We start from the raw sequence: 26,445 nt of genomic DNA, 5'->3' as shown, positions 1-26,445 counted from the left end.
TTCTTTACACGACAGTAAAGCAAACTGCTCTGCGAATAGCTGAGACGCAAGGCCTGATTTGTCAGCTTCTATTAGCGCGGACAGAATGCCGTACTACTTAGAAGTAAAAGCCAGTACCTATACTCAAAACGATGGACCAGACGACTTGCATGTTTTCCGTCCGGGTTTTTTTTCGTCGCTCCTCAGGGCGAGCCATCTTTGTAGGGTGTGAATATTACGGCATTAGCTCCACGTGACTTAACACTGACTTAACTGATAGAACAATAGCTTTACTCAGCAACAAAGCCACTGTTTTTCGAGATGTTAGTCGACCTCTTCGCTCTTGGAAACAAACTGCGCGTCTATTGTCACACAGGAATGGGAGATACTGTTCTGGATAGGCAACACATCAGTGTAACTGTCTGGTGTAACACTAGCTTTTAGAAATGTCTGCAGTAAGGTTGTTTAACATTGGGCAATGTTTTGTTTGATTTTTATATTTATTATTTCTTATGTATATTCGTTCTTTTTTTCAAGGTAATAAATTGGAAAAAGGAAACTTGTCATTGGCTGTTGTAGTTGTACATAAAGTTCGCATCGTGTTATGATAGACAAATGAAAGGAAAAGTAAACTAAATGCAAAACAGTAACACACAAGTATCCTGCATTTGGACAAAATATGCTGCAACCCAAAATCTGGAGTGCGCATTTTGGCAAGTGAGTGAAACATGTCAAATAAGAATCTACATGACATATGATCGTTGAAATACATACTGTAAAATTAAGTGTACATTGTGTATTTTGCATTAATTCTTATGGCAGTGCATGTACGCTATATTATATTAGACGATCTAGAGAGAATGAGGTTGGTCATGTAGTGTTCTTGACCATAACCCTGGTACTAATTTACAAATAAACTAACATACAGTAAAAAACAGATCTTGGACCAGAGCTTTGGGTGGGTCATATCTGTACCAGCAGGGCCATTCTTAATCAGATGGCTGTATAGTCTAGAACTCCAAACCATTAGTTCCACAGGATCTATCCCTCTGTCCAGAGTCTCTACAGGTCCTCATCGTCCTCGCTGACTAGTATAGTGTCCAGGTCCTTGTCCTTACGCTCTGCGCTCTCTGTGACAAACTCCCTCTGCTGGACCTCCAGCTCTCTGAGCTCCCCCTGCAGGCGCTCCAGATGCAGCGCACGCCGGTTCTTCAACAGCTTCATGGGGAACGGGTTCATGTCGCTGAAGGCTATGTTGGTCAGTTTCCTGTTGGAGGGAACAGAGTAAAGTGAGGCAGGAGACAGACACAAGCCCAATATTACTCAGCCTGCTTATTTCCATACAAAAAATAAAAAAAATAAGCAGCATAGTCAAAATACTCCATAAGCTGTATGGCCCTAACACCAGACTTAGCCCTCTCACACATATTTTACTTGCATGCATTGGACAGAGATAATGAGATAATCGTATCTGCTCTTTGTTTGGAGATATGAGACTGCTGTCAATGCTGCCCTCAATGCACTCCTCTGGCTGTATAGCCTCGTTTTCTCCCATGTGTTGAGCCCATAGCAGCGACAACAGAGATATCTGACTTATATATGGTGAGAGCATCTGTCTCAGCCTACAGCAAATAGCTATTCCGTCTGCTCTGCCAGCAACACTCCGACTAAACAGAGCAGCAGATAAAGAATGGGCTCAGTAGGTACAGGGCAAAAAGCACAAACCATATAGATAATAAAACAATTGAACCGGTTACAAAAGGACAAGCTAAATGTGATTTAGTGGAATCATTCACAAACCACTTAGGGGTGAATCAGGTGTGTAAGTACTGGGCTGTAACAAAAACATGCACACCAGCCCTCCAGGAGTTTAAGACCTCTACTATAGTGGTTCTTATCCCACTAGAGAAACGCATCTAATATAGTGTCATTTTTTTCAGAACACAGCCTCCATAGTTTGAACTTAGATGACCTTTAATGATCTCTCACCTGCCGTCAGAGATGGTCTTGGTGAAGAAGCGCAGGTATTGGTAGATCTCCACGTTGTCATGGATGTTCAAGATGTCCTCCTCTTTGTACTTGAACAGAGCCAGGGCATACCGAAATATCACCTGGATCAAAACCACGCATGTACGTTTACATTAGAACTGCCGCAACAACCTAACACCAGGTGCGTAGACTCTGGACAATCAATAACATTTTGTCAATCAGTTAACAACCAGTCATACTGCAGACAGGACCCACATTTGAATACCCATGAGCTAGGAGTTTCTGTTTTTCTTTCGGCCCAGGCGCTAGTCTCTCTTAAGCGTGGTACCTTGGTGCCCTCGTAGAGGAAGGCGTCCCACACCCGCAGGAGGATGTCGCTGGGCAGGCTCTCAACGAACACCACCAGGAACCAGCTGAAGGTGATGAGGGACACGTCCACACTATGCTCCTCAAAGTGGGCTGTCAGTCGGGGCATTTTCTCCGCCATGAAGTCCTTCAGCACACGCTGGTCCACCTGCAACATCCACCCATACGCCATGTCACATTGAGTCACATCAGCAGATGACAACAGATATTGGCATGATATGAGCAATGTCGTTGAATTCATTACGTTGTTCATGAAACATATGCGCAATTTAAACGTTTCAGTTCCATGTTTTGGAACAGATGCAGAACTAAAATGGATTAAATCCCACTAAAAGCACCACTTCACATATTTTAATTACAGAGAACTGTAGATACAATTATTTTACACATCTATACAGTTGTTTAAAATCACATATTTTAACCAGATCATTACCTGCGAGGCTATGAGTGTTTTGGTGTAGTAGTCCTGAGGCATGATGGTCTCCACCACAGCTACTAGACACCAGAAGGCATCCTCCTCACTCTCCAGCACCAGGAGAGCTATGGCTGCCAGCCTGAAAGGGGAGGGAGAGGCCAATATCATAGTTGCCCTTGGATATCCTGTCAAGATTGTTTTGAAGTCAAAGCTTGTACGGTATATCTACAGCCTAGTCTGAGTAGCCAGATCCAGGAAAATGCATGTTTTTAGACTAATCATAGATTTTCACAAAAAAAACCTCAATTGTTATAGTCAGGCTTCCCTAAATTGAGAAGATTGTGTTGATTGAGTTGGTAGCATCCTGACTGGTTGCATCACTGCCTGGTATGGCAACTGCTCGGCCTCCGACTGCAAGGCGCTACATCACTGGAGCCAAGCTTCCTGCCATCCAGGACCTCTATACCAGGCAGTGTCAGAGGAAGGCCCTAAAACTTGTCAAAGACTCCAGCCACCCTAGTCATAGACTGTTCTCTCTGCTACCGCACGGCAAGCGGTACCGGAGCGCCAAGTCTAGGTCCAAAAGGCTTCTTAGCAGCTTCTACCCCCAAGCCATAAGACTCCCAAACAGCTAATTAAAGGGCTACCCAGACTGTTTGCACCCCCCCCCCCCCCCCCCCCCCTTCCCCTTACGCTGCTACTATTCTCTGTTTATTATGTAAGCATAGTCACTTTAACTCAACCTACATGTACATATTACCTCTACCTTGACTAACCGGTATCCCCTGTATATAGCCTCACTACTGTTATTTTACTGCTGCTGTTTAATTATTTGTTACTTTTATTTTCTATTTTTTACTTAACACTTATTTTTTCTTAACTTCTTAAAGCATTGTTGGTTAAGGGCTTGTAAGTAAGCATTTCACTGTAAGGTTTACACCTGTTGTATTCGGCACATGTGACAAATAAAATTAGATTTGATATTGTTTTGGAGTCTGCACTTTATATCAGTTTACAGCTTTGTACATTAGGTGGCAGTATTTCTCTAGATTTAATAGTTATTGAGCACACTGCTGACTGATATAGGGAGCCTTAAGTACCTGTTGAGGCCCTGGCAGTAGCCGATGGTGGGGTTTTGCCAGGAGAAAGCTAGCAGAATTCGTTGGAGCTGCTGCAGAGTGGGGCTGGAGGGCGAGGAAAAGCGCTGATTGGTGGTGAGCGTGCGGTGCAGGTCCAACTGGATCTGTCTGGAGGCTTGGTGGGGTGACGTAAGGCTCTTCTGGCACAGCTGAAACAGTAATGGATGGATTTCATGTAGATGGATGGAAAGACTGATGGACAGATTGAGAAAGATTCTGAAATTAAGAGATGCATTGTAAGGAAGTGAACGAGCCTGATCCACTAGCACCCACCTGCTCATAGCGATCCGGGTGGCGCTCCCTCAGCGAGCGCGTGCGGGCCCTCACCACCCATCGCCACACCCGTGGGCGGTACTCCCGTGGCACGCCACACCGCAGCAGGAATTTGAGCTCCGGGGAGGGGCAGAGGTCGTCGGCCGGGCGGCCGCCCAGGTACTGAGCCCAGCGGTCCAACAGGGGTCTGACCCCGGCCTCCTGCCTCAGCAGGTTGTGGGAGCGGATCTCCAGGGCCTGGATCTTGGCCAGCAGCTTCATGTCCTCCACCTCGTAGTCCGGGATGATCTTGAAGCCGTACTCGTCGTGCTCCCTGAGGAATGGAGATCAGTGTTCATTCACTGTTTTTAGATCATTTAAGCCTTCATTGACTATTGATAGTCATCTCATTTTTGTTCATTGTGGGACTGCATTGGCGATTTAATGTGTTCTTATAACAAGGTGGCCCCTTAAGAGACTGTTGTAAATCTTAAAAGGAACGTCTGTATGAATAAAGAATACAAATAAATAAGAGGTTGGTCCTGTCATTTATCAGTGTAGTAAAGCAGAGGCAAGACAAAAAGACAAGGAAAGGAAGCCAGTTCAGAGTATTGAGCCAGGGCCCGTTACCTGACAGGGTTGAGTTCGAGGACGTCGTTCAGGTCTCCTTTCAGTGCGTCTTCTATGAGGTTCCTCACAGCCTCCCGCTGGCCCGGTTCTAGAGCATTGCTCTCCTGCAGCTTCCTCAGTACACCCAGGTAACGACTCTCTATCTGACAGTTACGGGCCTCAAGGTAGGCACACTGCAACACAAAATAAGCACACCCTAAGACCGAGACTGAGGTCCCAATTCAACCAACTGTAGTGGCCTTCAGTGTTTCACTTAACCACAACCCACTTCAACCTCGACAGCACATGCAGATGCATTTGGCACTGAATAGCATCCATTGTCAGTAGGCAGACCCACCTTTACCATAAGGCTTTTCTCCTGCTCTGAACTGTTGCGCCATAGCTTGGTCAGCTGGTAGATCTCAGAGTTCAGGAACTTGTTCTGGATCTTGTAGGCCTCAATGTCATCCTGTGTGAGAATTATTAAAAGTGAGAGGAAGGGCAGGGTGAAGGCCATTTAAAGTAGCAAAGAAATATGATTTATATTTGTACTACAACTACTTTTTTTTGGACCAGTGAATAGATATCTCAAATCTATTCCAAAGACTCAAATGTTCTGGCGCCTCATTTATAACCGTTGCGTAAATTTGACACTAAATAAGTGACGTGTGATTTTTTTGGAAAAGACTGCCAAGCACAAAAATGTAGATTTCTAAACGTGGCGCACGGCATTCGCGTGTTTCTGGTTATAAATCAGATCTGTCGGAAACCTGTTCGCGCATGAACGAGCATCATAACTCCACCTGAATAGCGCCAGTCATTCACCTTTTATAGTGACAATAACACCCTTATTTGCTGTATACTTTGGAAGTATTGGAATTAGACCAACACGGTATATCTAAAGGAAATATCAATAGCGAACTTCATCAAATATCTTTGGAGGTGTTGGCAGAATGTTGTTTTCTTTGGCATTTGACCGTTTCTGAAACACAAAAACAATTGCAAATTGTTGTGGACCTGTAAACATATCGTTTGAATTCAATAGTGTTTTGCATTTACTTTGTCCTGAACCTAAATGTGCAAAAATTCTGAAACATTGTCCACTCTGAAAAAAATCTAAACTACAGTAGGCTGTACCAGTGGTAGCCGATACACTTCAATGCAAAATATAAACTGTCTGTTCACCTGTATGTTATAAACCGCGCTCCCTTTTGGATGCATAGAGCAAAAACTTGAAATTATAATAGCCTATCTAATAGGCCATATTAAATGAGAGATGCGAAAAGGTACAATGGTTATGATATATGTATTATGTTTAGAAATTAAATATTGTCCAGGCTAATCGAGAATAGTCAGACGTAGCCCACAAACGTCAATGGAAAAGGTGAACCGTACTGTTCTACCGTGACGCTTCGATCGGATCGCATAGAGCAAAATACTTTAAATACCAGTAGCCGATCAATTTACTACTGTGAAGTGGGTCCCATTAAATGAGAGACGGAACGAACAGTAGCCTATCCTAACTTGTTGTAGGCCTATAGGCTATTTCGCGAGTATGAAACCATCAGTCAGAAAAGATGAGGAATGTATTATGCATAGAAATAGCTTTCTAATTATTTTAGAATGCAAAGATAATGATAGCATCTAGTTATATTTAGCTACCTTTTTTTTTATAAATAAGTCACCATGCTTCCCACAGTTGTGTCAAGTTGGCTGGATGTCCTTTGGGTGGTGGGCCATTCTTGATACACACAGAACTGTTGAGCATGAAAAACCCAGAAGCGTTGCAGTTCTTAACACAAACTGGTGGGCCAAACACCTACTACCATACCCTGTTAGGCACTTAAATATTTTGTCTTGCCCATTCACCCTCGGATTGGCACATATACACAATCCATGTGGCCTCAATTGTCTCAAGGCTTAAAAATCCTTCTTTAAACATGTCTCCTCCACTGAAGTGGATTTAACAAGTGACATCAATAAGGGATCATAGCTTTCACCTGGATTCACCTGGTCAGTCTATGTCATGGAAAGACATGTTTCGAACATTCAGTATATATTCCCCATTTGCACAAGGCTACTTTGCCTTCCTGCAATGCAATACTTCAACCACTGGAAACTGTGCGTATACATGGTCTAAAGTTTGTGGGAGGATAAGTACATTCTCACATCAAGTTCAGTTTTTATAAATGCCAACTTTTACGTAAAAACTCGCACGCGCATGTTTTGGGGCATATTTTGTGAGTATGCAACGTTTATAAATTAGGCTCCTGGTCTTGGTGTCGAGGCTGGGCTTCAGTCTTGATTCCATCTCTGGTGTTGGACTGACCTACTACCTACCAACCACAAACCAACCTTGAGGTTCTCAGTGTCCTCCTGCAGCTGGTGGAAGGTCAGGGCCTCCAGGCCATTAGTGGTGGACATGGTGCGTCTAGGGTCGGCCATGCAGGCTGCCACCTGCTCTGACAGCTTCAGGATCACCTGGGATAACGTCAGAAAATATGATATTATTAGGCAGTGATGCCATACATTATCATATCATGAAGTGTATACACTTGGAGCCAAATAGTACTCGGGCCCATATTCAAAAGGCATCTCAGAGTAGGAGTGCTGATCCAGGACCAGGTCCCCACTGTCCACATAATCATTGTGCTCGATAAGGCTAAACTGATCCTGTACCAGCACTCCTTCTATGAGACTCTTTGTGAATACGGGACCAGACCCCAAAAATGGGTTTCACCTCCTGTTTGGAGTGGTTCTTCGCCATCATCAGGGTGATGTTTTCCTGCAGCTCGGCCACGTGGGCGTCCCTTTGGGCCAAACTCGCCCTCAGACCCTCCGCCTCGGCCTTCAGCTCCTCCAGACGACCCTGCAGGTCAGCGGCTTGGCGCTCGCGGTGCCTCAACAGTTCCAGACGCTCCTGCTCACACTCGGCTGCCAGGAACTCGGTGCAGGTCCGCTTCTCCAGTTGAGCCGCCTCCAGGGCCTTGTGGAGAAGCCACACCAGCTCCTGGATGGGGGAAGGGGAGGAGGAAGAGGATAGGGTAGAGCCAGGGGCAGGGTGGGAGGTGAATAGTGAGGTTAGTCCATCTAGTCTGGCACAGATTCAAATGAGAAGGAATACATTGAATTTCAAGATACTTGTAGGCCTATCAAACCAATCATACACCATATTCTAGACGTCAGAGGATAAGTGGATAAGGGCAGGGTGGAAATCAAGCATTGCTTTGTAAGATATTGGAGGTTTATTAGATCTGGCACAGCTTTGGTCTTCGCTCTAACCTTCTGGGCCTTGACCTCCTCAGCCAGCATGTGTTTCTCCTGCTGAAGGCGGGTCGTCTTGTCTGAAGCAGCTTCCCGTAGTGCAGCGGGCATGGTGGCAGAGCTGGCCCTCGTCTTCCTCCTGATCCTCGGGGACGGGCATGGGAACGACCTGCCCTCCCCAGGGGAGCGCTCACCCGCAGGGTCCACCAACAGCAGCGGGGCGGTAGGAGTCGGGGGGTCAACGGGAGTCCTAGGGTCTGTAGGAAGGCATGGAGGTTAGCTATGGCTCTGTAGTTATTATGGACTGTGAGATCACTAACTTGTGAAATAAAATGTTTCTTTGTTTAGACAAGAAAAAAAATGACAATGTTACTAGAGCAATGATGACATTATGCTATCAGACAATGAGAAAACCTGATCCTTCTGTATGATTTCAATCAGCTGCCAACAGAGGGCAGAAGGATGCCAGTATATTAGAGAACATCTCCAGAGGCTAGGGTGTGTGTGGGACATACCAAGCCTGTCCTGGGCTGTCTGGTAGGGGGTCTTTGAAGGGTTCAGTGGGGTCCAGGGAGGAGGCGCCTCCAAATGGAACACACTCCGACTCAGTTCCTGGGAGGACCGCTTGTAAAAAAGACTGTGCACCGAGTTCCTGTAGGAGCAGCACGCATGTGTGAGAACACACACACAAACGTAAGCATGCACGCCAACACCTCCACCCCCAAGTGCCAGCCTTAGTGTAAACCTACTACTAGAACAATCCCTTTATGAAGCGATTAAGGTACAAGTCCCCCCAAATAACATTCATCTCAAAGTCACTGTCACTATGAAGTCAATCTTGACATGTTAGATTGGCAGAGGACAAGCACCTGTAGTCACATAGCCACAAACAGTTCTAATGTCTACGATCAATAACTTCAATGAATATCAAGTCCATCGTCAACTACTACAACGTATCCCAAAGTGACGGAGAAAAAAAATCGAAAACAGTTACTTTTGCGCTAGTTGGCTGTACCTGCACCAAAACCCCAGTATTTTTCCTTCATAGGTTGTTCTCCATCTTCCTTTTGTTTTCAGCTCTTTTATTTGCATGACTGATTGTTTTCTCATGGCTCCCTCTCGTCCCTCTGCAGCAGACATATCGTGAGCAATATGCTTGGAACATTGAATCGTAATAAAAATCACAGTATCGAATCGCAATACAGATAGAATCTTGAGAATCGCAATACATATCGTATCGGCGCCTAAGTATCATGATAATATTGTATCGTGAAGGTACCTGGCAATTCCCAGCCCTAGTATCCCATACCATCTGTTGTACAGGTCCAGCCATATGCCTCAATGCCAAATGAATGGTAAAGATGGGTGGAAAATAATAATAAATAAATTCACCTACTGAATCTCTATCAGAGGATGTTTGAGAGAGAAGTTGCTTAGGGGGGCCCGTTGTTGCGGCGCGGGCAGATTGGCAGCCTCCTCGCCCAAGAGGCCTGGCGGGGTCTTCACGGTGGGCAGGAAGTCATCTACGTTACAGGAAGTAACAGGAAAGAACAATGTCAGTGGATCACGCCTTCTGGAGCCAGGGCATACAAAGGACACAGCTACTAATGTAACAAGCAGAAACCTTCTGGCTAAAGACAATGAGTGATATTATGGGTTGTAATACAGAGAATAAAGATCATGACTATCTGGCCACTTGGTCTTGAGATGAAGTTGTTTGCTCTTACTGTTCTGCTATGAACAGAAAGTTATGATACCATGGGTGAGACCCATTGAAAAGTCAAAAAGATTCATATATTTTTATTAACTGACCAAAGTCCTGATATCTTTTGGGCAATCAAGTTGTGCACGCTAGATACAACTACAATGGCGACCGTGGGAATATTCAAGGGAGTACTACAGTCAAAGCATACTGTTCTGTTCCTTCGTGAAACATTCTGGGCATGTCAGGACAAGCATGAAATACCTCACAGTTCACAAACCAAATGGTAGGAAAGGTTGTGTCTACAACAGGAGCAAACTCAATTGCGTTGGGCAAAGTCAAAACAGGGAACTAGCAATAACATCCCTTTTACATTGTTCATTGATGCATATTCAAGACAGCTACGACTTGAACAGTTGAATTTCTCACTTATACAAGCCGTTTAAGCTTCAAAATAACATATGGATTTGTGTTGATTTATTGGACCAGAATAGGCTGTAGTATGTGTAGTGTAGCCATGGGGTACTGTAACCAAGGCTCCTAGTTCAGCAGTGTGTCAGACGGGCACTTCCTCTCTCTCTCTCTCTCTCTGTCTGGGCCATGCAGAATCACCTCCTGCAGCTGTCAGTGGAGCTGTAGCTTAAATATTCATTACACAGATTCCCCAGGGGTCAAAGACCAGGGCACACTGGAATCACCTGGGACACATTCAGTAGGCAAACATTATGGAACTCTAAGATAGAAATATTTTACGTAGAACAAACATGTCTCTCAGCTCGTCCCTAGGAGGGGTGCGTCACTTGAGTGGGTTGAGTCACTGACGTGATCTTCCTGTCCGGGTTGGCGCCCCCCCCTTGGGTTGTGCCGTGACGGAGATCTTTGTGGGCTATACTCGGCCTTGTCTCAGGATATTAAGTTGGTGGTTGAAGATATCACTCTAGTGGTGTGGGGGCTGTGCTTTGGCAAAGTGGTTGGGGTTATATCGTGCCTGTTTGGCCCTGTCCGGGGGTATCGTCGGACGGGGCCAGTGTCTCCTGACCCCTCCTGTCTCAGCCTGGTCCCCCCCGTTTGGGGTTTTACGCTGGATTTCTGTACAGCACTTCGTGACATCAGCTGATGTAAGAAGGGCTTTATAAATACATTTGATTTCAATTACCCGAATACAGTGTAAAAATGATCAGTTACAATACTAACAGTAGATAAGTGGTTTACTGGTATTAAGTCTCGCATCTAGAGCGAGCATTTGTCTGCAATTTGTAGACGGTGCAGAGAAAGATCTAAGCACATCTGATTAACGTTGTTTCCTGTCCTGAACCCCACCTACCAATCTCAACCTTGGCCAGGCAGGCCCCCCATGGGGCATAAAAATATTATATCATTCAACACTGGAAAGATTAATTATTTATTTGCAATGATAAAAGGCCCGTGTAGGTGAAAATAACCTTTCATCTGTTTCATGAAAATGCCATTACCCTAAAAGCCCATGAATAGCTACCAGAGGGATTTTGATTGTTCTTGCGTTCCCCTCCCCAGTCTATCTAAATTTTACGTCATTTAGCAGACGCTCTTATCCAGAGCGACGTACATGAGCAATAATTGCCTTGTGCGAGGGCACAGACAGATTTTTCATCTAGTCGGCTCAGGGATTCAAATCAGCGACCTTTTGGTTACTGGCCCAACGCTCTTAACTGCTAGGCTACCTGGAAAAGGGAAGTCAACCCTTCATTTGTTAGTCAGGTACTGTACATTTAAGACAGCAATACAGGTTTACAGAGTAGAGACATGAATGTTGGCAAAGAATGAATATTCAAGTGGGCTATTGCAAACAAACTATTGCAACAGATAACTTTTATCTGCCAGGGCCAGTCATTTGCCAATATATCTAAGTAGTGCACATACTGAATATATATATTTATATAGAAATGCCTGATTTAACTCGTGGAAATACTGTATTTTACATGATGGAAATGAGCAGCAAAGACAGCTTCCTTATTATTTGTAAACACAGGTCTCCGTTCTAAAACACTAGAGACCAAATAGGCTAGTTGTTTCCCAGACATCAGCTGACTGGCCTGCCGGAGGAACATGGAAGAAGTCTGTTAACCCTCCATGCATTTTAAAACGTTGGAATGGCTCCAATCATGCATTCTGTTCAACAACACTAGGGCCTGTTCCGAAGGCTGCAACATGACAGAACGTTCCTATAGAAATGTATCGTTTAGAACAGTTATGACCGTCTGTCATGTAGAATAGGGAATCATATCAGCAGAGTCAGCGCTACTCATAGTATTTCTATCTGGAATGTTCAGAGTGTTTCAATTACCTGAATACAGTGTCCTCAGTGTAACCCTCGAGTGTAAAAATGATCAGTTACAATACTTGTCGCACTTTTCTAACAAGAATATTGTCAAATTAAAGTGATGTCAGTTGTTACTAATATTTTTGTATGTACCCTAGTTTTTTTGACAGAATGTTTGTATGAAAGCCTATTTGAGAGTTTAAGATGAATAACTTACCCAAAGTTCTGTTTAAGTCTCTGATTGGCTGGCTACACTTGATGGCCACACTAGATTTGCTGAATCACTGAAAGGAAGTGGGTGTGCTGCCAGAGTAAAAGGTTTTCAGGAAGCTAGGTCTCAGTGGGAGAATTTAGAAATCCCTAGTGAGGCCACTTACCAGCCAGGGAGAGGCTGACAAAGTCGACTGCTGATGATTCATGAAGCGACTATGTAGCCAAGGGGACGAGCGTGGTAAATATTGACATCACACTCCAGTGCATTGACATAAATTTGTTGTTTGGACATTGTGAGTTATTACTAATGGTTAGTTAACCTCTCTGGGCTAGGCGGGACGAATTCGTCCCACCTACGCAACAGCCAGTTGAATCCCGTTGGCGCGATTTTCAAATACCTTAGAAATGCTATTACTTCAATTTCTCAAACATATGACTATTTTACAGCATTTTAAAAGACAAGACTCTCGTTAATCTAACCACACTGTCCGATTTCAAAAAGGCTTTACAACGAAAGCAAAACATTAGATTATGTCAGCAGAGTACCCAGCCAGAAATAATCAGACACCCATTTTTCAAGCTAGCATATAATGTCACAAAAACCCAGAAGACAGCTAAATGCAGCACTAACCTTTGATGATCTTCATCAGATGACACACATAGGACATTATGTTATACAATACATGCATGTTTTGTTCAATCAAGTTCATATTTATATCAAAAACCAGCTTTTTACATTAGCATGTGACGTTCAGAACTAGCATACCCCCCGCAAACTTCCGGGGAATTTACTAACAATTTACTAAATTACTCACGATAAACGTTCACAAAAAACATAACAATTATTTTAAGAATTATAGATACAGAACTCCTTTGTGCAATCGAGGTGTCCGATTTTAAAATAGTTTTTCAGTGAAAGCACATTTTGCAATATTCTCAGTAGACAGCCCAGCCATCACGGCTAGCCATTTAGACACCCACCAAGTTTAGCCCTGACCAAAGTCAGATTTACTATTACAAAAGTTTGATTACCTTTGTTGTCTTCGTCAGAATGCACTCCCAGGACTGCTACTTCAATAACAAATGTTGGTTTGGTCCAAAAGAATCCATCGTTATATCCAAATAGCGGCGTTTTGTTCGTGCGTTCCAGACACTATCCGAAAGGGTAAATCAGGGTCACGAGCATGGCGCAATTCGTGACAAAAAAATTCGAAATATTCCATTACCGTACTTCGAAGCATGTCAACCGCTGTTTAAAATCCATTTTTATGCCATTTTTCTCGTAAAAAAGCGATAATATTCCGACCGGGAATCTCCGTTTAGGTAAACAGAGGAAAGAAAACAAAGCATTCGGTCGACGCGGGTACGCGCCTGAGTCTCACTGTACTGTAACCAGCCACTACCCAAACGCGCTACTTTTTTTCAGCCAGAGCCTGCAAAGCCACGATTCAGCTTTTTGCCGCCTTCTGAGAGCCCATGTGAGCCGTAGGAAGTGTCACGTAACAGCAGAGATCCTTTGTTTTGGATAGAGATGGCAAAGAAGGCCAAGAAATGGTCAGACAGGGCACTTCCTGGACAGAATCTTCTCAGGTTTTTGCCTGCCATATGAGTTCTGTTATACTCACAGACACCATTCAAACAGTTTTAGAAACTTTAGGGTGTTTTCTATCCAAAGCCCATAATTATATGCATATTCTAGTTACTGGGCAGGAGTAGTAACCAGATTAAATCGGGTACGTTTTTTATCCAGCCGTGTCAATACTGCCCCCTAGCCCTAACAGGGTAAAAATGATAACGTTCAATTCAACTAACTTAATTTGTTGCCTAGTGTAACATCTGCTTCCAACTCACACTCTCAAACACGTAGATCCACTGAACGCAGCTCACTTTCCAGCTCACACTCTCAAATACATAGATCCCCTGAACGCAGTTCACTCTCCAGATCCCAATAAGCTGAATTCTGATCACCTGTTCACACACCTGTATGTCATTAGCACACACTATTTAGTTCAGTTCCTTGCACCCCATCATTGTGAGATATTGTTTGTTTTGTGACACACTTCTATTTGGAGCTCTGTTTATGACGTAATTTAATCCTCCCGTGTATGATAGTAAGGCAGGCAAAAACTGACGCCTTTTGCCTATTCCCTGCCTGTACTTTAGCCTATCGGATTTCCTGTTATCAACCTATTGCCTGATCTCCCTGCCTGTACTGTTGCCTTTTTGGACCCCCTGTGTAAGACCTTCTGCCTGCCCCTGGACTCAGCTACCTGCCTCCTCCTGTGTATGACCTTCTGCCTGCCCCTGGACCCAGCTACCTGCCTCCTCCTGTGGTCCTTTACCAATAAACACCTGCTGCGCCCTGCGCTTGAAACCAGCTCTCTGTCTCCCATCGTGTTCAATACACCTAGTTTTGTTTTTCACCTCTAGTCTGCCAATTGTAATCAAACGGTGTCATAGGGTGTTCTGTATCTGTGTGTAGGATCTTGTACATATTAGAAATTACCTCTAAACTAGCATGTGTCAATTGGGAGCGGAATAACTTGAGACAAACCCCTTTGATAGAATGACACCCATCTCCTAAAGGTATTCATAGTACAATTTAGTATGATATCAACTTTAAACAAAACATTTCCTCAGATAACACGATCCAACTGGTTACATAATTATTATTATTTTTTAACCTTTATTTAACTAGGCAAGTCAGTCAAGAACAAATTCTTATTTACAATGACGGCCTACCCCGGCCAAACCCGGACGACGCTGGGCCAGTTGTGCGTCGCCCTAGGAGACTCTTAATCACGGCCGGATGTGATACAGCCTGGGTCATTGACATACCAGTCACTGTTAACTTGACTGTGTCTGATGGCTTCTACTTTCATTGTCATACTAACTTGAAGTATTACATTTCTCTCACATCTTTTAACGCTTCACTAAGCACGCATGGTATATGATGGTATTGAGCTGTTATTCTTAGCCTGGTTGCCAGACCTGTTTCTACATGAACAACCTTCTCTGTCGATCATTGTCATGCCAGACATAATCTTGATCAGTGTCTGGGGCCACTTCATTTCGCTACCTCCCGTCTTTCTGTACCTGGCCTGGTGGGTAGTTCCCCCTGTCCCTCTGGTCTCTGGTGATCAGTGCAGTGACGTGTGGATTCTCCTGTCAGCTGTTCTCGGTGCTGCAATCTCTTCAGCTGCAGCTGTTGTAGCCAGTACATCATGGCTTCCTGGTTATCTGCCTGAAACAGAGAATATATATTGTTAGCCTACTGTACATGTGTGCCCGAGTCAGAATATCTGTAATGCATGACTTTAAAATGTTTGAGTTCTTTTTAAATCACAATGTTCCATTGTGGATCAAGATAAAGTATTATAATGCAATGTATGAATATGTATTTATCTTCCTGTATATCAAACATGGACAAAACAACACAACAGAAAGAGAGATGCCTTCATTTTGTAATTACTAATCATTCCCATTTAGCTTCCATGATTAATCGCTGACAAAAATGACCTGTCGGTTTCTTATTGAAAGGAATAGATGTGTGTCCCAAATGTCTGGGTTACCATGTGACCGTTATTCAGACACAAGAGCACCACTGTTTCACTGCCTCATTTATCCATTTAGCAGTCTTCTCCATCCCGCCACAAAAACCAATGACATTTCAGAAATATCGATGACACATTCAGAGCAAAGTCCTACATTTTGGAAAAGCCCTGGGGATATCAGTTGAACTTGTGAAGGCCCCAGAAGTGAATCCCCTCTAATCAGGAACTTTGGCCAACCAATGACATTAATAATCGATTAACTACCAGGAAGAAAAGAAAAACAGGCAGAACGGCCAACCTTCGAGATTCAGATTTGACCACCCCTGATATAGTATAGATTAAATAAACATTACCTTGAGGACGAAGGTCCGTTCAGGGGTCTGGATGTGAAAGGTGCCCTGCTCTCCATGGAGGGGGTAACCGAACGTGGCGCTGCACAGCTCAATCCTCCCCAAAGAGGTCACATCCTGCGCGGTCCTGTAGTAAAACAACTGGCTCTTCTTCTCCTCGTACGTGAACCAGCGCCACTTCCACGACTTCAGGGGACCTCCTTGTTTAAGGAGATACCCACATAGTTTAGTGTTAGACAGGCTTTCCGTGGGTTGTTGCTGGGCTTGGTTGTCCATGGTGGTGGCAGACTGACTCTGGTTGTTGTCTGTGGCAGCAGTCTTAGCTGGGACCCCTTCACTCTGGTGGTCCTGACTCGGCTGGCCCATGCCGTTTGTGTGTGTAGCGTTCTCTTCAGAGTTCCTCCGTGTTGTGATACAATCATCCTCATCCGCTGGGCTTACCGCCTCTGCTTGGGGAGGAAGTGAGTGAGACGAGGCAGTGCTGGGATTTCCTTTTGGGTCCTCTCCCTCCATCACACTGAGAGACCAAGAGGGAGTTGAAAACAAGCTCAACTAAAACAAAGCAAACAATGACTTGGTAGCCTACAATGGAGAGGTCACTCTGCTCCACTTGGAGACTTGACATTATAGTGAGGGTTTGACAATGGGGTCAGCATGAACACATCTAAAGCTGTTCAATGTGTAATATTTTATTTTTCATCTCCATTTGTAATCTAATATGACTGGCTTATAAATGTGTTACACTTTGTCTCTAATCTTTTTGCCATGTTTTTCCTTGTATCACTCTCTACAACGTTTTTAAAAAACGGTCATACTGGTGCTATATCGGATTTTATGAGGGTTGCCAATGGTGTAAAAAGTTGGATTTGTCTGTTAATTTTTGTGGTATCGATTAAAAAGGTATTTTATTGGGGATGGGGATCCATTTTCATAATGGGAAATCAATTCATCAATAAATGTTGGGAAACAGAAGACCTGCAAAAAACAATCTGTGGTTTAAATTCCCCTGGTGCAACTGCCTGGTATTTGCAACTGTAAAGAGTCTGGACTATGATCAATTAAGCCATATCAATGCAGTTAAACAGGTTCATGTAAAATAATTAATTATGTTGGCTTACACTTATGGCACATCCAAGGCCATTTCATGATGATTATTACAGTCGTGTCAATCATGTTTTATACTTAGGCTACTGTAACAAGGAAAATGCCAGCATTGTTGGCCTACTGCCTCTGCCCAGAGGCCTACTCAACTTTCAAGGCAACAGCCATTAGAGCTCACAGCCCTGGTTAGAGTCCCTGTTGCAGCTTTCACTTTCTTTTGCTACATTGGTGGCAGCGTTGGCATCACGTCCAGCTCACGTCTAGTTATGTGATCTAGTGGTGGGAAGCATTCTGTAATTACATTGATATATCTAGTGAACAATGGATAAGCAATAATGGGCGTGACGGATAGAAGTCCTCACTACGGGTGTGATCAAGCCTTACATCAAAGTTGACTGAATGTGCAATGCCCTGATCAGTTATTCAGAAGAAAATCCTTTGTGACTGTCTAATTTACAGTGAGGGGAAAAAGTATTTGATCCCCTGCTGATCTTGTACATTTGCCCACTGACAAAGAAATGATCAGTCTATAATTTTAATGGTAGGTTTATTTGAACAGTGAGAGACTGAATAACAACAACAAAAAAAACAGAAAATGCATGTAAAAAATGTTATGAAATGATTTGCATTTTAATGAGGGAAATAAGTATTTGACCCCATCTCAATCAGAAAGATTTCTGGCTCCCAGGTGTCTTTTATACAGGTAACGAGCTGAGATTAGGAGCACACTCTTAAAGGGAGTGCTCCTAATCTCAGTTTGTTACCTGTACAAAAGACAGCTGTCCACAGAAGCAATCAATCAATCAGATTCCAAACTATCCACCATGGCCAAGACCAAAGAGTTCTCCAAGGATGTCAGGGACAAGATTGTAGACCTTCACAAGGCTGGAATGGGCTACAAGACCGTCGCCAAGCAGCTTGGTGAGAAGTTGACAACAGTTGGTGCGATTATTCGCAAATGGAAGAAACACAAATTAACTGTCAATCTCCCTTGGCCTGGGGCTCCATGCAAGATCTCACCTCGTGGAGTTGCAATGATCATGAGAACGGTGAGGAATCAGCCCAGAACTACACGGGAGGATCTTGTCAATGATCTCAAGGCAGCTGAGACCATAGTCACCAAGAAAACAATTGGTAACACACTACGCCGTGAAGGACTGAAATCCTGCAGCGCCTGCAATGTCCCCCTGCTAAAGAAAGCACATATACATGCCAGTCTGACGTTTGCCAATTAACATCTGAATGATTCAGAGGACAACTGGGTGAAAGTGTTGTGGTCAGATGAGACCAAAATGGAGCTCTTTGGCATCAACTCAACTTGCCGTGTTTGGAGGAGGAGGAATGCTGCCTATGACCCCAAGAACACCATCCCCACCGTCAAACACGGAGATGGAAACATTATGCTTTGGGGGTGTTTTTCTGCTAAGAGGACAGGACAACTTCACCGCATCAAAGGGACGATGGACGGGGCAATGTATCGTCAAATCTTGGGTGAGAACCTCTTTCCCTCAGCCAGGGCATTGAAAATGGGTCGTGAATGGGTATTCCAGCATGACAATGACCCAAAACACACGGCCAAGGCAACAAAGGAGTGGCTCATGAAGAAGCACATTAAGGTCCTGGAGTGGCCTAGCCAGTCTCCAGACATTAATCCCATAGAAAATCTGTGGAGGGAGCTGAAGGTTCGAGTTGCCAAACGTCAGCCTCGAAACCTTAATGACTTGGAGAAGATCTGCAAAGAGGAGTGGGACAAAATCCCTCCTGAGATGTGTGCAAACCTGGTGACCAACTACAAGAAACATCTGACCTCTCTGATTGGCAAAACCCTTGTTGGCACCAAGTACTAAGTCATGTTTTGCAGAGGGGTCAAATACTTATTTCCCTCATTAAAATGGAAATCAATTGATAACATTTTTGACATGCGTTTTTCTGGATTTTTTTGTTGTTATTCTGTCTCTCACTGTTCAAATAAACCTACCATTAAAATTATAGACTGATCATTTCTTTGTCAGTGGGCAAACGTACAAAATCAGCAGGGGATCAAATACTTTTTTCCCTCACTGTATATATTGCTCGACTAGAGATATGGCCCTAGCCATAGTCAGTCAACGGTTCCACATCTAATTATCTGGAGCGAAGCAAGTGTGTGAATAGTAGACATGTAAATATCCTTTCACTGTTTACAGCAGATCAACTTTTCACAACCATACTCTGAGGAAGAACCAGAACGGCCTGGTTAGGGTGATTGGCCTGATAGGTTGTGTCCAGCAATGGAATGAAACATCCAACCAATGCCTCAAGTGACGTGCTGAACGTCCACCACAAACCCACAGGGTTGTGGGGTCTGTCCAAAAACAACCACTAGCTCATACATCCTCGGCACTTGTGGAGATCTGAGAGGATTGGACAGGTGTAAGCAATATGGCAAAAAGTATACCAAGTCTGTCAGAGGGTGGAGCTATCACCATATCACCACCTATCAATGCCTCTCAGATCTCCACAAGTGTCTGAGAGTAGGGACTAGGGGTTGTGTCTGGACAGGGCATCACACACACCATAATAAATACTCATGCACCTGTCATTGGTTGTGTGAATATAAAGGGGACTGAGCATACTAGACTATATCATTTCTGAAAAGGTGTCATTTCAGAATGAGGGGTGGTGTAGCTCTACTGGTGTTGCTATTCTGTCTGTCAAGTAGTCTAACGACTCTCACTAAATTATTCCACTGCTCTGTCGTTCGCTACATACTTTAGTCTGAGACTGCCATCATTGAAGTCATTTGTGGTGACGAGGGGCACTGTACAAAACTAAGACTTCAGCGATTTGTATCAAAGTAGCAAAGCCGACTGCCAATACTTAGCCTTCAAGGCAAGCAACACTGAACCATGCATGACGGCACCAGCTGTTCCCGATGACTGTGTGATCATGCTCTCCATAGCCGATGTGAGTAAGTAATATTCACAAAGCTGCAGTGCCAGATGGATTACCAGGCCGCGTACTCAGGGCATGCGCTGAACAGCTGGCAAGTGTCTTCACTGACATTTCAACCTCTCCCTGACCCAGTCTAATACCTACATGTTTCAAGTAGACCACTATAGTCCCTGTATTCCCAAGAACGCCAAGGTAACCTGTCTAAATGACTATCACCCCGTAGCACTCACATATGTAGCCATGAAATGCTTTGAAAGGCTGGTCATAGCTCATATCAACACCATCATCCCAGACACCCTGGACCCACTCCAATTCCCATACCGCCCCAACAGATCCACAGATGACGCAATCTCCAATGCACTTCACACTGCCCTTTCCCACCTGGACATGAGGAGCACCTATGTGAGAATGTTTTTCATTGACTACAGCTCAGAGTTCAACACCATTGTGTCCTCCAAGCTCATTACTAGGCTAAGGACCCTGGGACTGAACACATCCCTCTGCAACTGGATCCTGGACTTCCTGATGGACTGCCCCCAGGTGGTGAGGGCAGGCAACAACACATCCACCACATTGACCCTCAACACAGGGGCCCCTCAGGGGTGTGTGCTTGGTCCCCTCCTGTACTCATCTACAAACTTAGCGATGGTGTTGGAGTCGTGCGCGATCACTCAGTCATGGGTGAACAGGGAGTACAGGAGGGGACTAAGCACACACCCCTGAGGGGCCCCTGTGTTGAGGGTCAATGTGGTGGATGTGTTGTTGCCTACCCTCACCAACAATTAATCCTGATCACTGACGACGATGAGACAGCCTATAGGGTGGAGGGCAGAGACCAGTACAACATCATCTCCCTCACTGTCAGCAAAACAAAGCAGCTGATCGTAGACTACAGGAAACGGAGGGCTGTGCACACCCCCATTCAATGTGTAAATGTAACAATCTGCTGCTGTATTTTTTGTGTTATCTGTGATCGTTTTGTTTGTCTTGTGTAGTTTCTTAATCATTGTATCTAAACTGTATGTGTAAACATGTATATGCTGGGCCCAGCTGTGAAAGAGACCTTGATCTCAGTCTGTGTTCCTTGTTGAAATAAAGGTATAATAATTCACATTGACAGGGCTGTAGTGGAGAGGGTCGAGATCTTCAAGTTCCTCATTGTCTACATCACTAAGGATCTACCATGGTCCACACATGCCAAGTCGTGACGAGGGCATGACAATGCCCTCAAAAAGTTCTACAGCTGCACCATTGAGAGCATCTTGACTGGCTGCATCACCAATTGGTATGGCAACTGCTTGGCATCCGACCGCAAGACGCTACAGAGGGTAGTGCGTATGGCCCAGTACATCACTGGGGCCGCGATCCCTGACATCCAGGATTTCTATATAAGGTGGTGTCAGAGGAAGGCCCTATAAATGGTCAAAGACTCCAGCCACCCAAGTCATAGACTTATCTCTGCTCCCGCACAGCAAGCAGTACCGATGCAACAAGTCTGGAACCAACAGGACCCTGAACAGCTTCTACCCCCTAGACATAAGACTGATAAATAGTTAAATAGCTACACGGACTATCTGCATTGACGCTTTGTGCAAACTTATTTTACTCATAGCATACGCTGCTGGTATTGTTTATCATCTGTCACTTTATTCCTAGTTACATGTACATATCTACCTCAATTACCTCGTACCCCTGCACATCGAGTCGGTACTGGCACTCCGTGTGTATAGCCAAGTTATCGTTACTCATTGTGTATTCAACTTTTTAGTTTTCTATTATTTCTCTATTTACTTTGTCTGCATTGTTGGGAAGGGCCCCTAAGTAAGCATTTCACTGTTAGTCTACACCTGTTCTTTACGAAGCATGTGATAACTAAAATGTGATCTGATTTTAAATCTCAGACTTCTGACTGAATTTTTTTATTTAACCTTTGTTTAACTAGGCAAGTCAGTTAAGAACAAATTCTTATTTACAATGACAGCCTACCCCGGCCAAACCATAATCACAGCCGGTTGTGATACAGCCTGGAATCGAACCAGGGTCTGTAGTGGCACCTCTGTAGTGCCTTACAAGCTGACCAAACCGCACGTCTGCGAGTGCCATCACGGCAAGTTGTTTTTGTTCACCCACACCGGAAGTGATCAGGACACGCAGGTTGAAATATCAAAACAAACTCTGAACCAACTATATTAATTTGGGGACAGGTCAAAAAGTATTAAACATTTATGGAAATTTAGCTAGCTAGCTTGCTATTGCTAGCTAATTTGTCCTGGTATATAAACATTGGGTTGTTATTTTACCTGAAATGCACAAGGTCCTCTATTCCAACAATTAATCCACAAATAAAACGATAAACCGAATGTTTCTCGGCATCTCTCCTCCTTCCTTCAGGCTAAAGTCCAAAGAAGAATATTATATGGCGGTTGGCAACCAACTTTACAGCATTACTACAACCCACCGGAGTGTGGACCTAAGTTCATCTTTCAATCACCCACGTGGGCATATGCTTCTAAAACCCAATGAGGAGATGGCAGGTGGGTATATGCTCCTAAAAAAACAATTTATATTTTAGCGCCTGGCCACACAGACGCTCACGAGCAGTGTGGGTGCAATGATTGAATAACATGCATGTGTACATTTATTTTGCAACAGTGTGGTCAACATGTTACACCGCAGCGAACACAATGGGGCTCCAGAGTGGCAAGACAACTGGGAACTAGGTCAAAAACGAGCTTAGACTGAAAAATCTGTCATCCAAATTGGAATTCCAAGTTGGAAACAGGCATCTATCTTTCTAGAGTTCTGACCTGAAGATAAGTGACATCATGATTTTACCTCGTTTTTTCCCGAGTTCCCAGTTGTCTTGAAAGCACCGAGGTCATAAATCGTAGATCTACACACTTCAAAATCTTAACACACACACACACACACACACACACACTTGAAATATGACCACATGTGAAAACCATCTTGAAATGTCTAACATATAGCCGTCTGTATACCATAATGTCACAGTCACATGTAAAAACGACAGTAAATGAAATATTTACCTACTCGTTTTAAACTCCTTCTCCAAGTAATAACATGCCATGGAATGCTCACTGGATCCCGAAAAAGGAAAGTCAGCATTTGTTCCAAGGACCTACAGGTTGATCCAGGCGCGACACCAACGCCAATCGAGAGCCAGAGCTTCTTGGAATAGGGCGGTGGCGCGCCGAACCATTTTCAATACATTACACAATGTATTACTTGCAGTTAATGCTTGCTTATTTTAGACTTAAAACATAAGCTAGTAACGTTCGTTCCCTTCCGAAACATTTTGACAATATAGGAACAGAGGTGTGTACTAGCTTACATACCTTTGGCTTGCACGTCGGCGCTCTTTACTGGCAGTGGCAATTTCACTGGCAAAAAACGTCTCTCTCCAGTTGTGTCTAAATATTGATGCTTTGAAGACAACTGGGAAATCGGAAAAACGAGGTCAAATCATGACACCAGTGATCTTCAGGTCGAAAAGTCGGAGCTCTGGAAAGTTGCCCGATGCCGCGTTGATATTATAGTCGGAACTCGGAAATTAGGAAATGTCCCACTTGCTGAACGCGGCGTAAACTTACAACCAGTTAGCATGTCGGACATTTCTAAGTTTCTTAGTTCCGACTTGTACAGAAACGCCGCACGATTTTCCGACTTGGAATTCGGAGTAGGTTGACTGTTCAATAAATATTTTCTCAGTCGGAGCTCGTTTTTCATGAGTTCCCAGTCTTGAACACAGTTGGAGATTTTTGTTCAATAACATAGGATACTGAAGGCATTCGCGTCGACGCACTTGCGTCTCTATAGTGGTGGTGCATTCAATTCCAAGTGTGGTTGGTTCACTTTTCCCATGCATGTTACAAGGTAAAAACATATTCACAGCTAAACATCGGTTGCTGCCATGAAAAACAATACAATTTGCTCGCATGTAGGAGAGTCATATGTAACATATCGAACACACGTATTCATCCATTTCGCAGATGAGTCAGTGCAATGAATGCAAAATTATTTGCTTCTCGCAAAGTAAAAAATAAATACAAAATAATAATATGTATGTGTATATATATATATACACTGGCTAAGTGTATGTTGTGTAGTAAGCTGTTTGTAGACCATGTGCCTCACCCTAATCATGTGGTCTATTTTCAACAACGCTGTATTGTAAACACATAACGTCAGTAGTTGTGGTGCTTGGCTTACACATGCAAATTCAGCACACACAACATTCTATAATAGAATTGTGTTATTTGACGTGTTAAATTAAAAGCTTATTTAATTTGTCAAATAGTGTTATATGAAGTGTATCTTTTTTGACACGCAAAGACCCGAACGGCGTTCAATGTGCCTCACCCTAATCATTTGGTCTATTTTCACCTCTTAATTTCACCTACTGTTCTCACTTGGTGGTGCACAAATAGCATATAACCTGTTTCACAGAAATGTAATCATCGAATATTTTAAGATGTTTCATTTTCTGTTTATATGCCCCATTTATTTATCCTACGGTTCTGACTGGTACAGGGAGTACACCGAGAACCGCCCATGTCCTGAATTCTATCGCTGTACATTTCAAAAGTGCTGAACAACTAGTTATATTGACTACTCCGTAGTTGCTTGCTCATTAATGTTTTAATCAACATTACTGATTGCCTCTTATCCGCTTGTCGTCCCCTTATGCCATCATTTGTAGATCAAAATTGTCAGTAGAAACCACATATGTTTAAGCAAGTCTGTCATATCAGATATGTTTTTTAAAAAGGCAGTAAATGAGGCTGAATAAAATGTTTCGCTGCCAGACAAGGCTCCGCTGAAAGCCAGGTTTAGCAGTGGTAAGGTGTTGGGACAGCTTTATGTAGGCCCTAACAGTTTGTGGTCACCGTTGTAGTGCAATTCGTGTATTGTTTAGTGTTGTGTAAGGGGCTTTGCTGGCATGCATCCAACCTTTTTTTTGCCCCACGGAGATTTACATTGTAAATCGCCACTGTATATATTGTAATGAAACAACAGGGAGCAGGTCTCGAACCGTCAACCTTCTAGTCCAAAGTCCAGCGCGCTATCGACTGTGCCGCAAAACCATGCTCGAGCGGCAGAGTCGATATCCGCGCTTATAAACCAAGGGTCGTTACAATATACATGTATTTTTCTCTCACTGCCTGCTCCACTTTAGCCTATTTTCGGAGTCAGTCGTCAAAGTCATGCCATTTCCCCCGTACAGGAAGAGGGAGACATTGCAATAAGGGTCTACTCATTTCAGCATTTTACGTCCGGGTTGAAAGGTGAACAAATTGAAAGCGCAGCTGTAGCAGCGTTTGTAAATATTATTGAAGCTACGCAAAGGTAGGTTACTTATGTGTCACATCATGTAGCTTTTATTGATGATACAATTATAAATATTCTATTGAATAACATGACTTGTCTCTCCACGCACAGCTAGTAAACGTTACCTTACCATATCGGCTAGCTTGCTAGTACAGATGCTAACCAACACGCCTTGTCGGCATCTGTGCTTACTGTTAGGTAGGTAGCTAAAGGGTGTGATGCGGAACTTGAGGTTGCTGAAGAGCCTTCGTTGCTCGGAGCTGCAGGGCCCGGGCACGCCGCAATGTTTCTCTGTTCGGACAGACACCGGTACGGTGCTCATCGCTTCGGAATACTCCGTCACCGAGTTGGACCCACGAGCTGGCCAGGTACTTTACATATAGCAGTGTTCTTCAATCATGGTCCTGGAGACCCACCGGGTAAAGGTTTTTTGTTCCAGCCCATCACTAACACACTGAATTCAACTATTCCTCTCCCCATCATGTTCAGGTGATGAATGAGGTGTCGTTGACAGCTGAGCGCTACCTTCCAGAGGATGGCAGTGGGACAGTTGTTGGTATCCAGGACTTACCAGACCAGGAGTCTGTGTGTGTTGCTACAGCCACTGGTGATGTCATCCTCTACAACCTCAGCACCAGTCAGGTATCAACACTAGGAGTAACCCTGTTTATTGAAATGACAAAATATGAAAACTGTTACTCATAACAGGTCTGTACTGCCTTTGTATTCTGGTGTGTGTGTGTGTGTGTGTGTGTGTGTGTGTGGGTGTGTCCATTTTAGTTGGAGTGTGTGGGCAGTGTAAACAGTGGTCTATCAGCCATGAGCTGGAGCCCGGACCAGGAGCTGGTCACTCTCACCACTGGTCAGTATATCATCCACATTCACTTATGGTCTATTGTTCAAGGGGTCTATCATGAGCTATCAGAA

At 44.0% G+C, this 26,445-nt stretch overlaps 2 protein-coding genes across 12 annotated transcripts in view; one reads left to right on the top strand and one right to left on the bottom strand.

The window, feature by feature from the left end:
* Nucleotides 1-460: 460 nt before the first annotated feature.
* Nucleotides 461-23,768, bottom strand: tbc1d2 (TBC1 domain family, member 2). 8 transcript variants are annotated; one of them, XM_014199464.3, is made up of 17 exons: nucleotides 23,526-23,748; nucleotides 23,217-23,267; nucleotides 16,135-16,648; nucleotides 15,324-15,471; nucleotides 9,410-9,536; nucleotides 8,529-8,665; nucleotides 8,032-8,270; nucleotides 7,490-7,759; nucleotides 7,090-7,230; nucleotides 5,108-5,218; nucleotides 4,771-4,943; nucleotides 4,162-4,474; nucleotides 3,850-4,037; nucleotides 2,768-2,888; nucleotides 2,297-2,482; nucleotides 1,969-2,090; nucleotides 461-1,246 (listed from the first exon to the last, which is right to left on the bottom strand). In XM_014199464.3, exons 2-17 carry the CDS (start codon nucleotides 23,255-23,257, stop codon nucleotides 1,042-1,044), a joined length of 3,036 nt encoding a protein of 1,011 aa, XP_014054939.1. In that variant the 5' UTR covers nucleotides 23,258-23,267; nucleotides 23,526-23,748; the 3' UTR covers nucleotides 461-1,041. The 8 variants fall into 8 exon arrangements, with proteins under 8 accessions (XP_014054939.1, XP_014054942.1, XP_014054941.1 ...); XM_014199467.3 differs by having other exon boundaries at nucleotides 23,221-23,267; nucleotides 23,526-23,747; XM_014199466.3 differs by lacking the exon at nucleotides 23,217-23,267 and having other exon boundaries at nucleotides 23,526-23,768.
* Nucleotides 23,358-26,445, top strand: part of elp1 (elongator acetyltransferase complex subunit 1) — a 15,558-nt gene continuing 12,470 nt past the window's right edge. Inside the window, exons 1-5 of one of the 4 annotated variants that reach the window (XM_082975140.1) lie at nucleotides 23,904-24,063; nucleotides 25,415-25,540; nucleotides 25,721-25,886; nucleotides 26,008-26,160; nucleotides 26,299-26,380. In XM_082975140.1, coding sequence (XP_082831266.1) covers nucleotides 25,737-25,886; nucleotides 26,008-26,160; nucleotides 26,299-26,380 — 385 coding nt within the window. In that variant the 5' untranslated portion in view covers nucleotides 23,904-24,063; nucleotides 25,415-25,540; nucleotides 25,721-25,736. Of the gene's footprint in view, nucleotides 23,506-23,812; nucleotides 24,064-24,191; nucleotides 25,541-25,716; nucleotides 25,887-26,007; nucleotides 26,161-26,298; nucleotides 26,381-26,445 lie in introns of those variants that run through there. The other 3 variants (XM_045718053.2, XM_045718052.2, XM_082975141.1) reach the window with 3 other exon arrangements.

The sequence above is a fragment of the Salmo salar genome, chromosome 05 (genome assembly GCF_965601325.2).
Source record: "Salmo salar chromosome 05, fSalSal1, whole genome shotgun sequence".
NCBI lineage: Eukaryota > Metazoa > Chordata > Actinopteri > Salmoniformes > Salmonidae > Salmo > Salmo salar.
This window is presented reverse-complemented; position numbering and strand designations above follow the sequence as displayed.

Coding starts and splice junctions, on each gene's coding strand:
- tbc1d2 (XM_014199464.3), bottom strand. CDS start 23,257: ATGGCATGTTATTACTTGGAGAAGGAGTTTAAAACGAGTAG. Junction 7,231..7,489: donor AGAACCACTCCAAACAGGAG/GTGAAACCCATT, acceptor ACGTTATCCCAG/GTGATCCTGAAGCTGTCAGA. Junction 4,038..4,161: donor ACCCGGATCGCTATGAGCAG/GTGGGTGCTAGT, acceptor TTACTGTTTCAG/CTGTGCCAGAAGAGCCTTAC.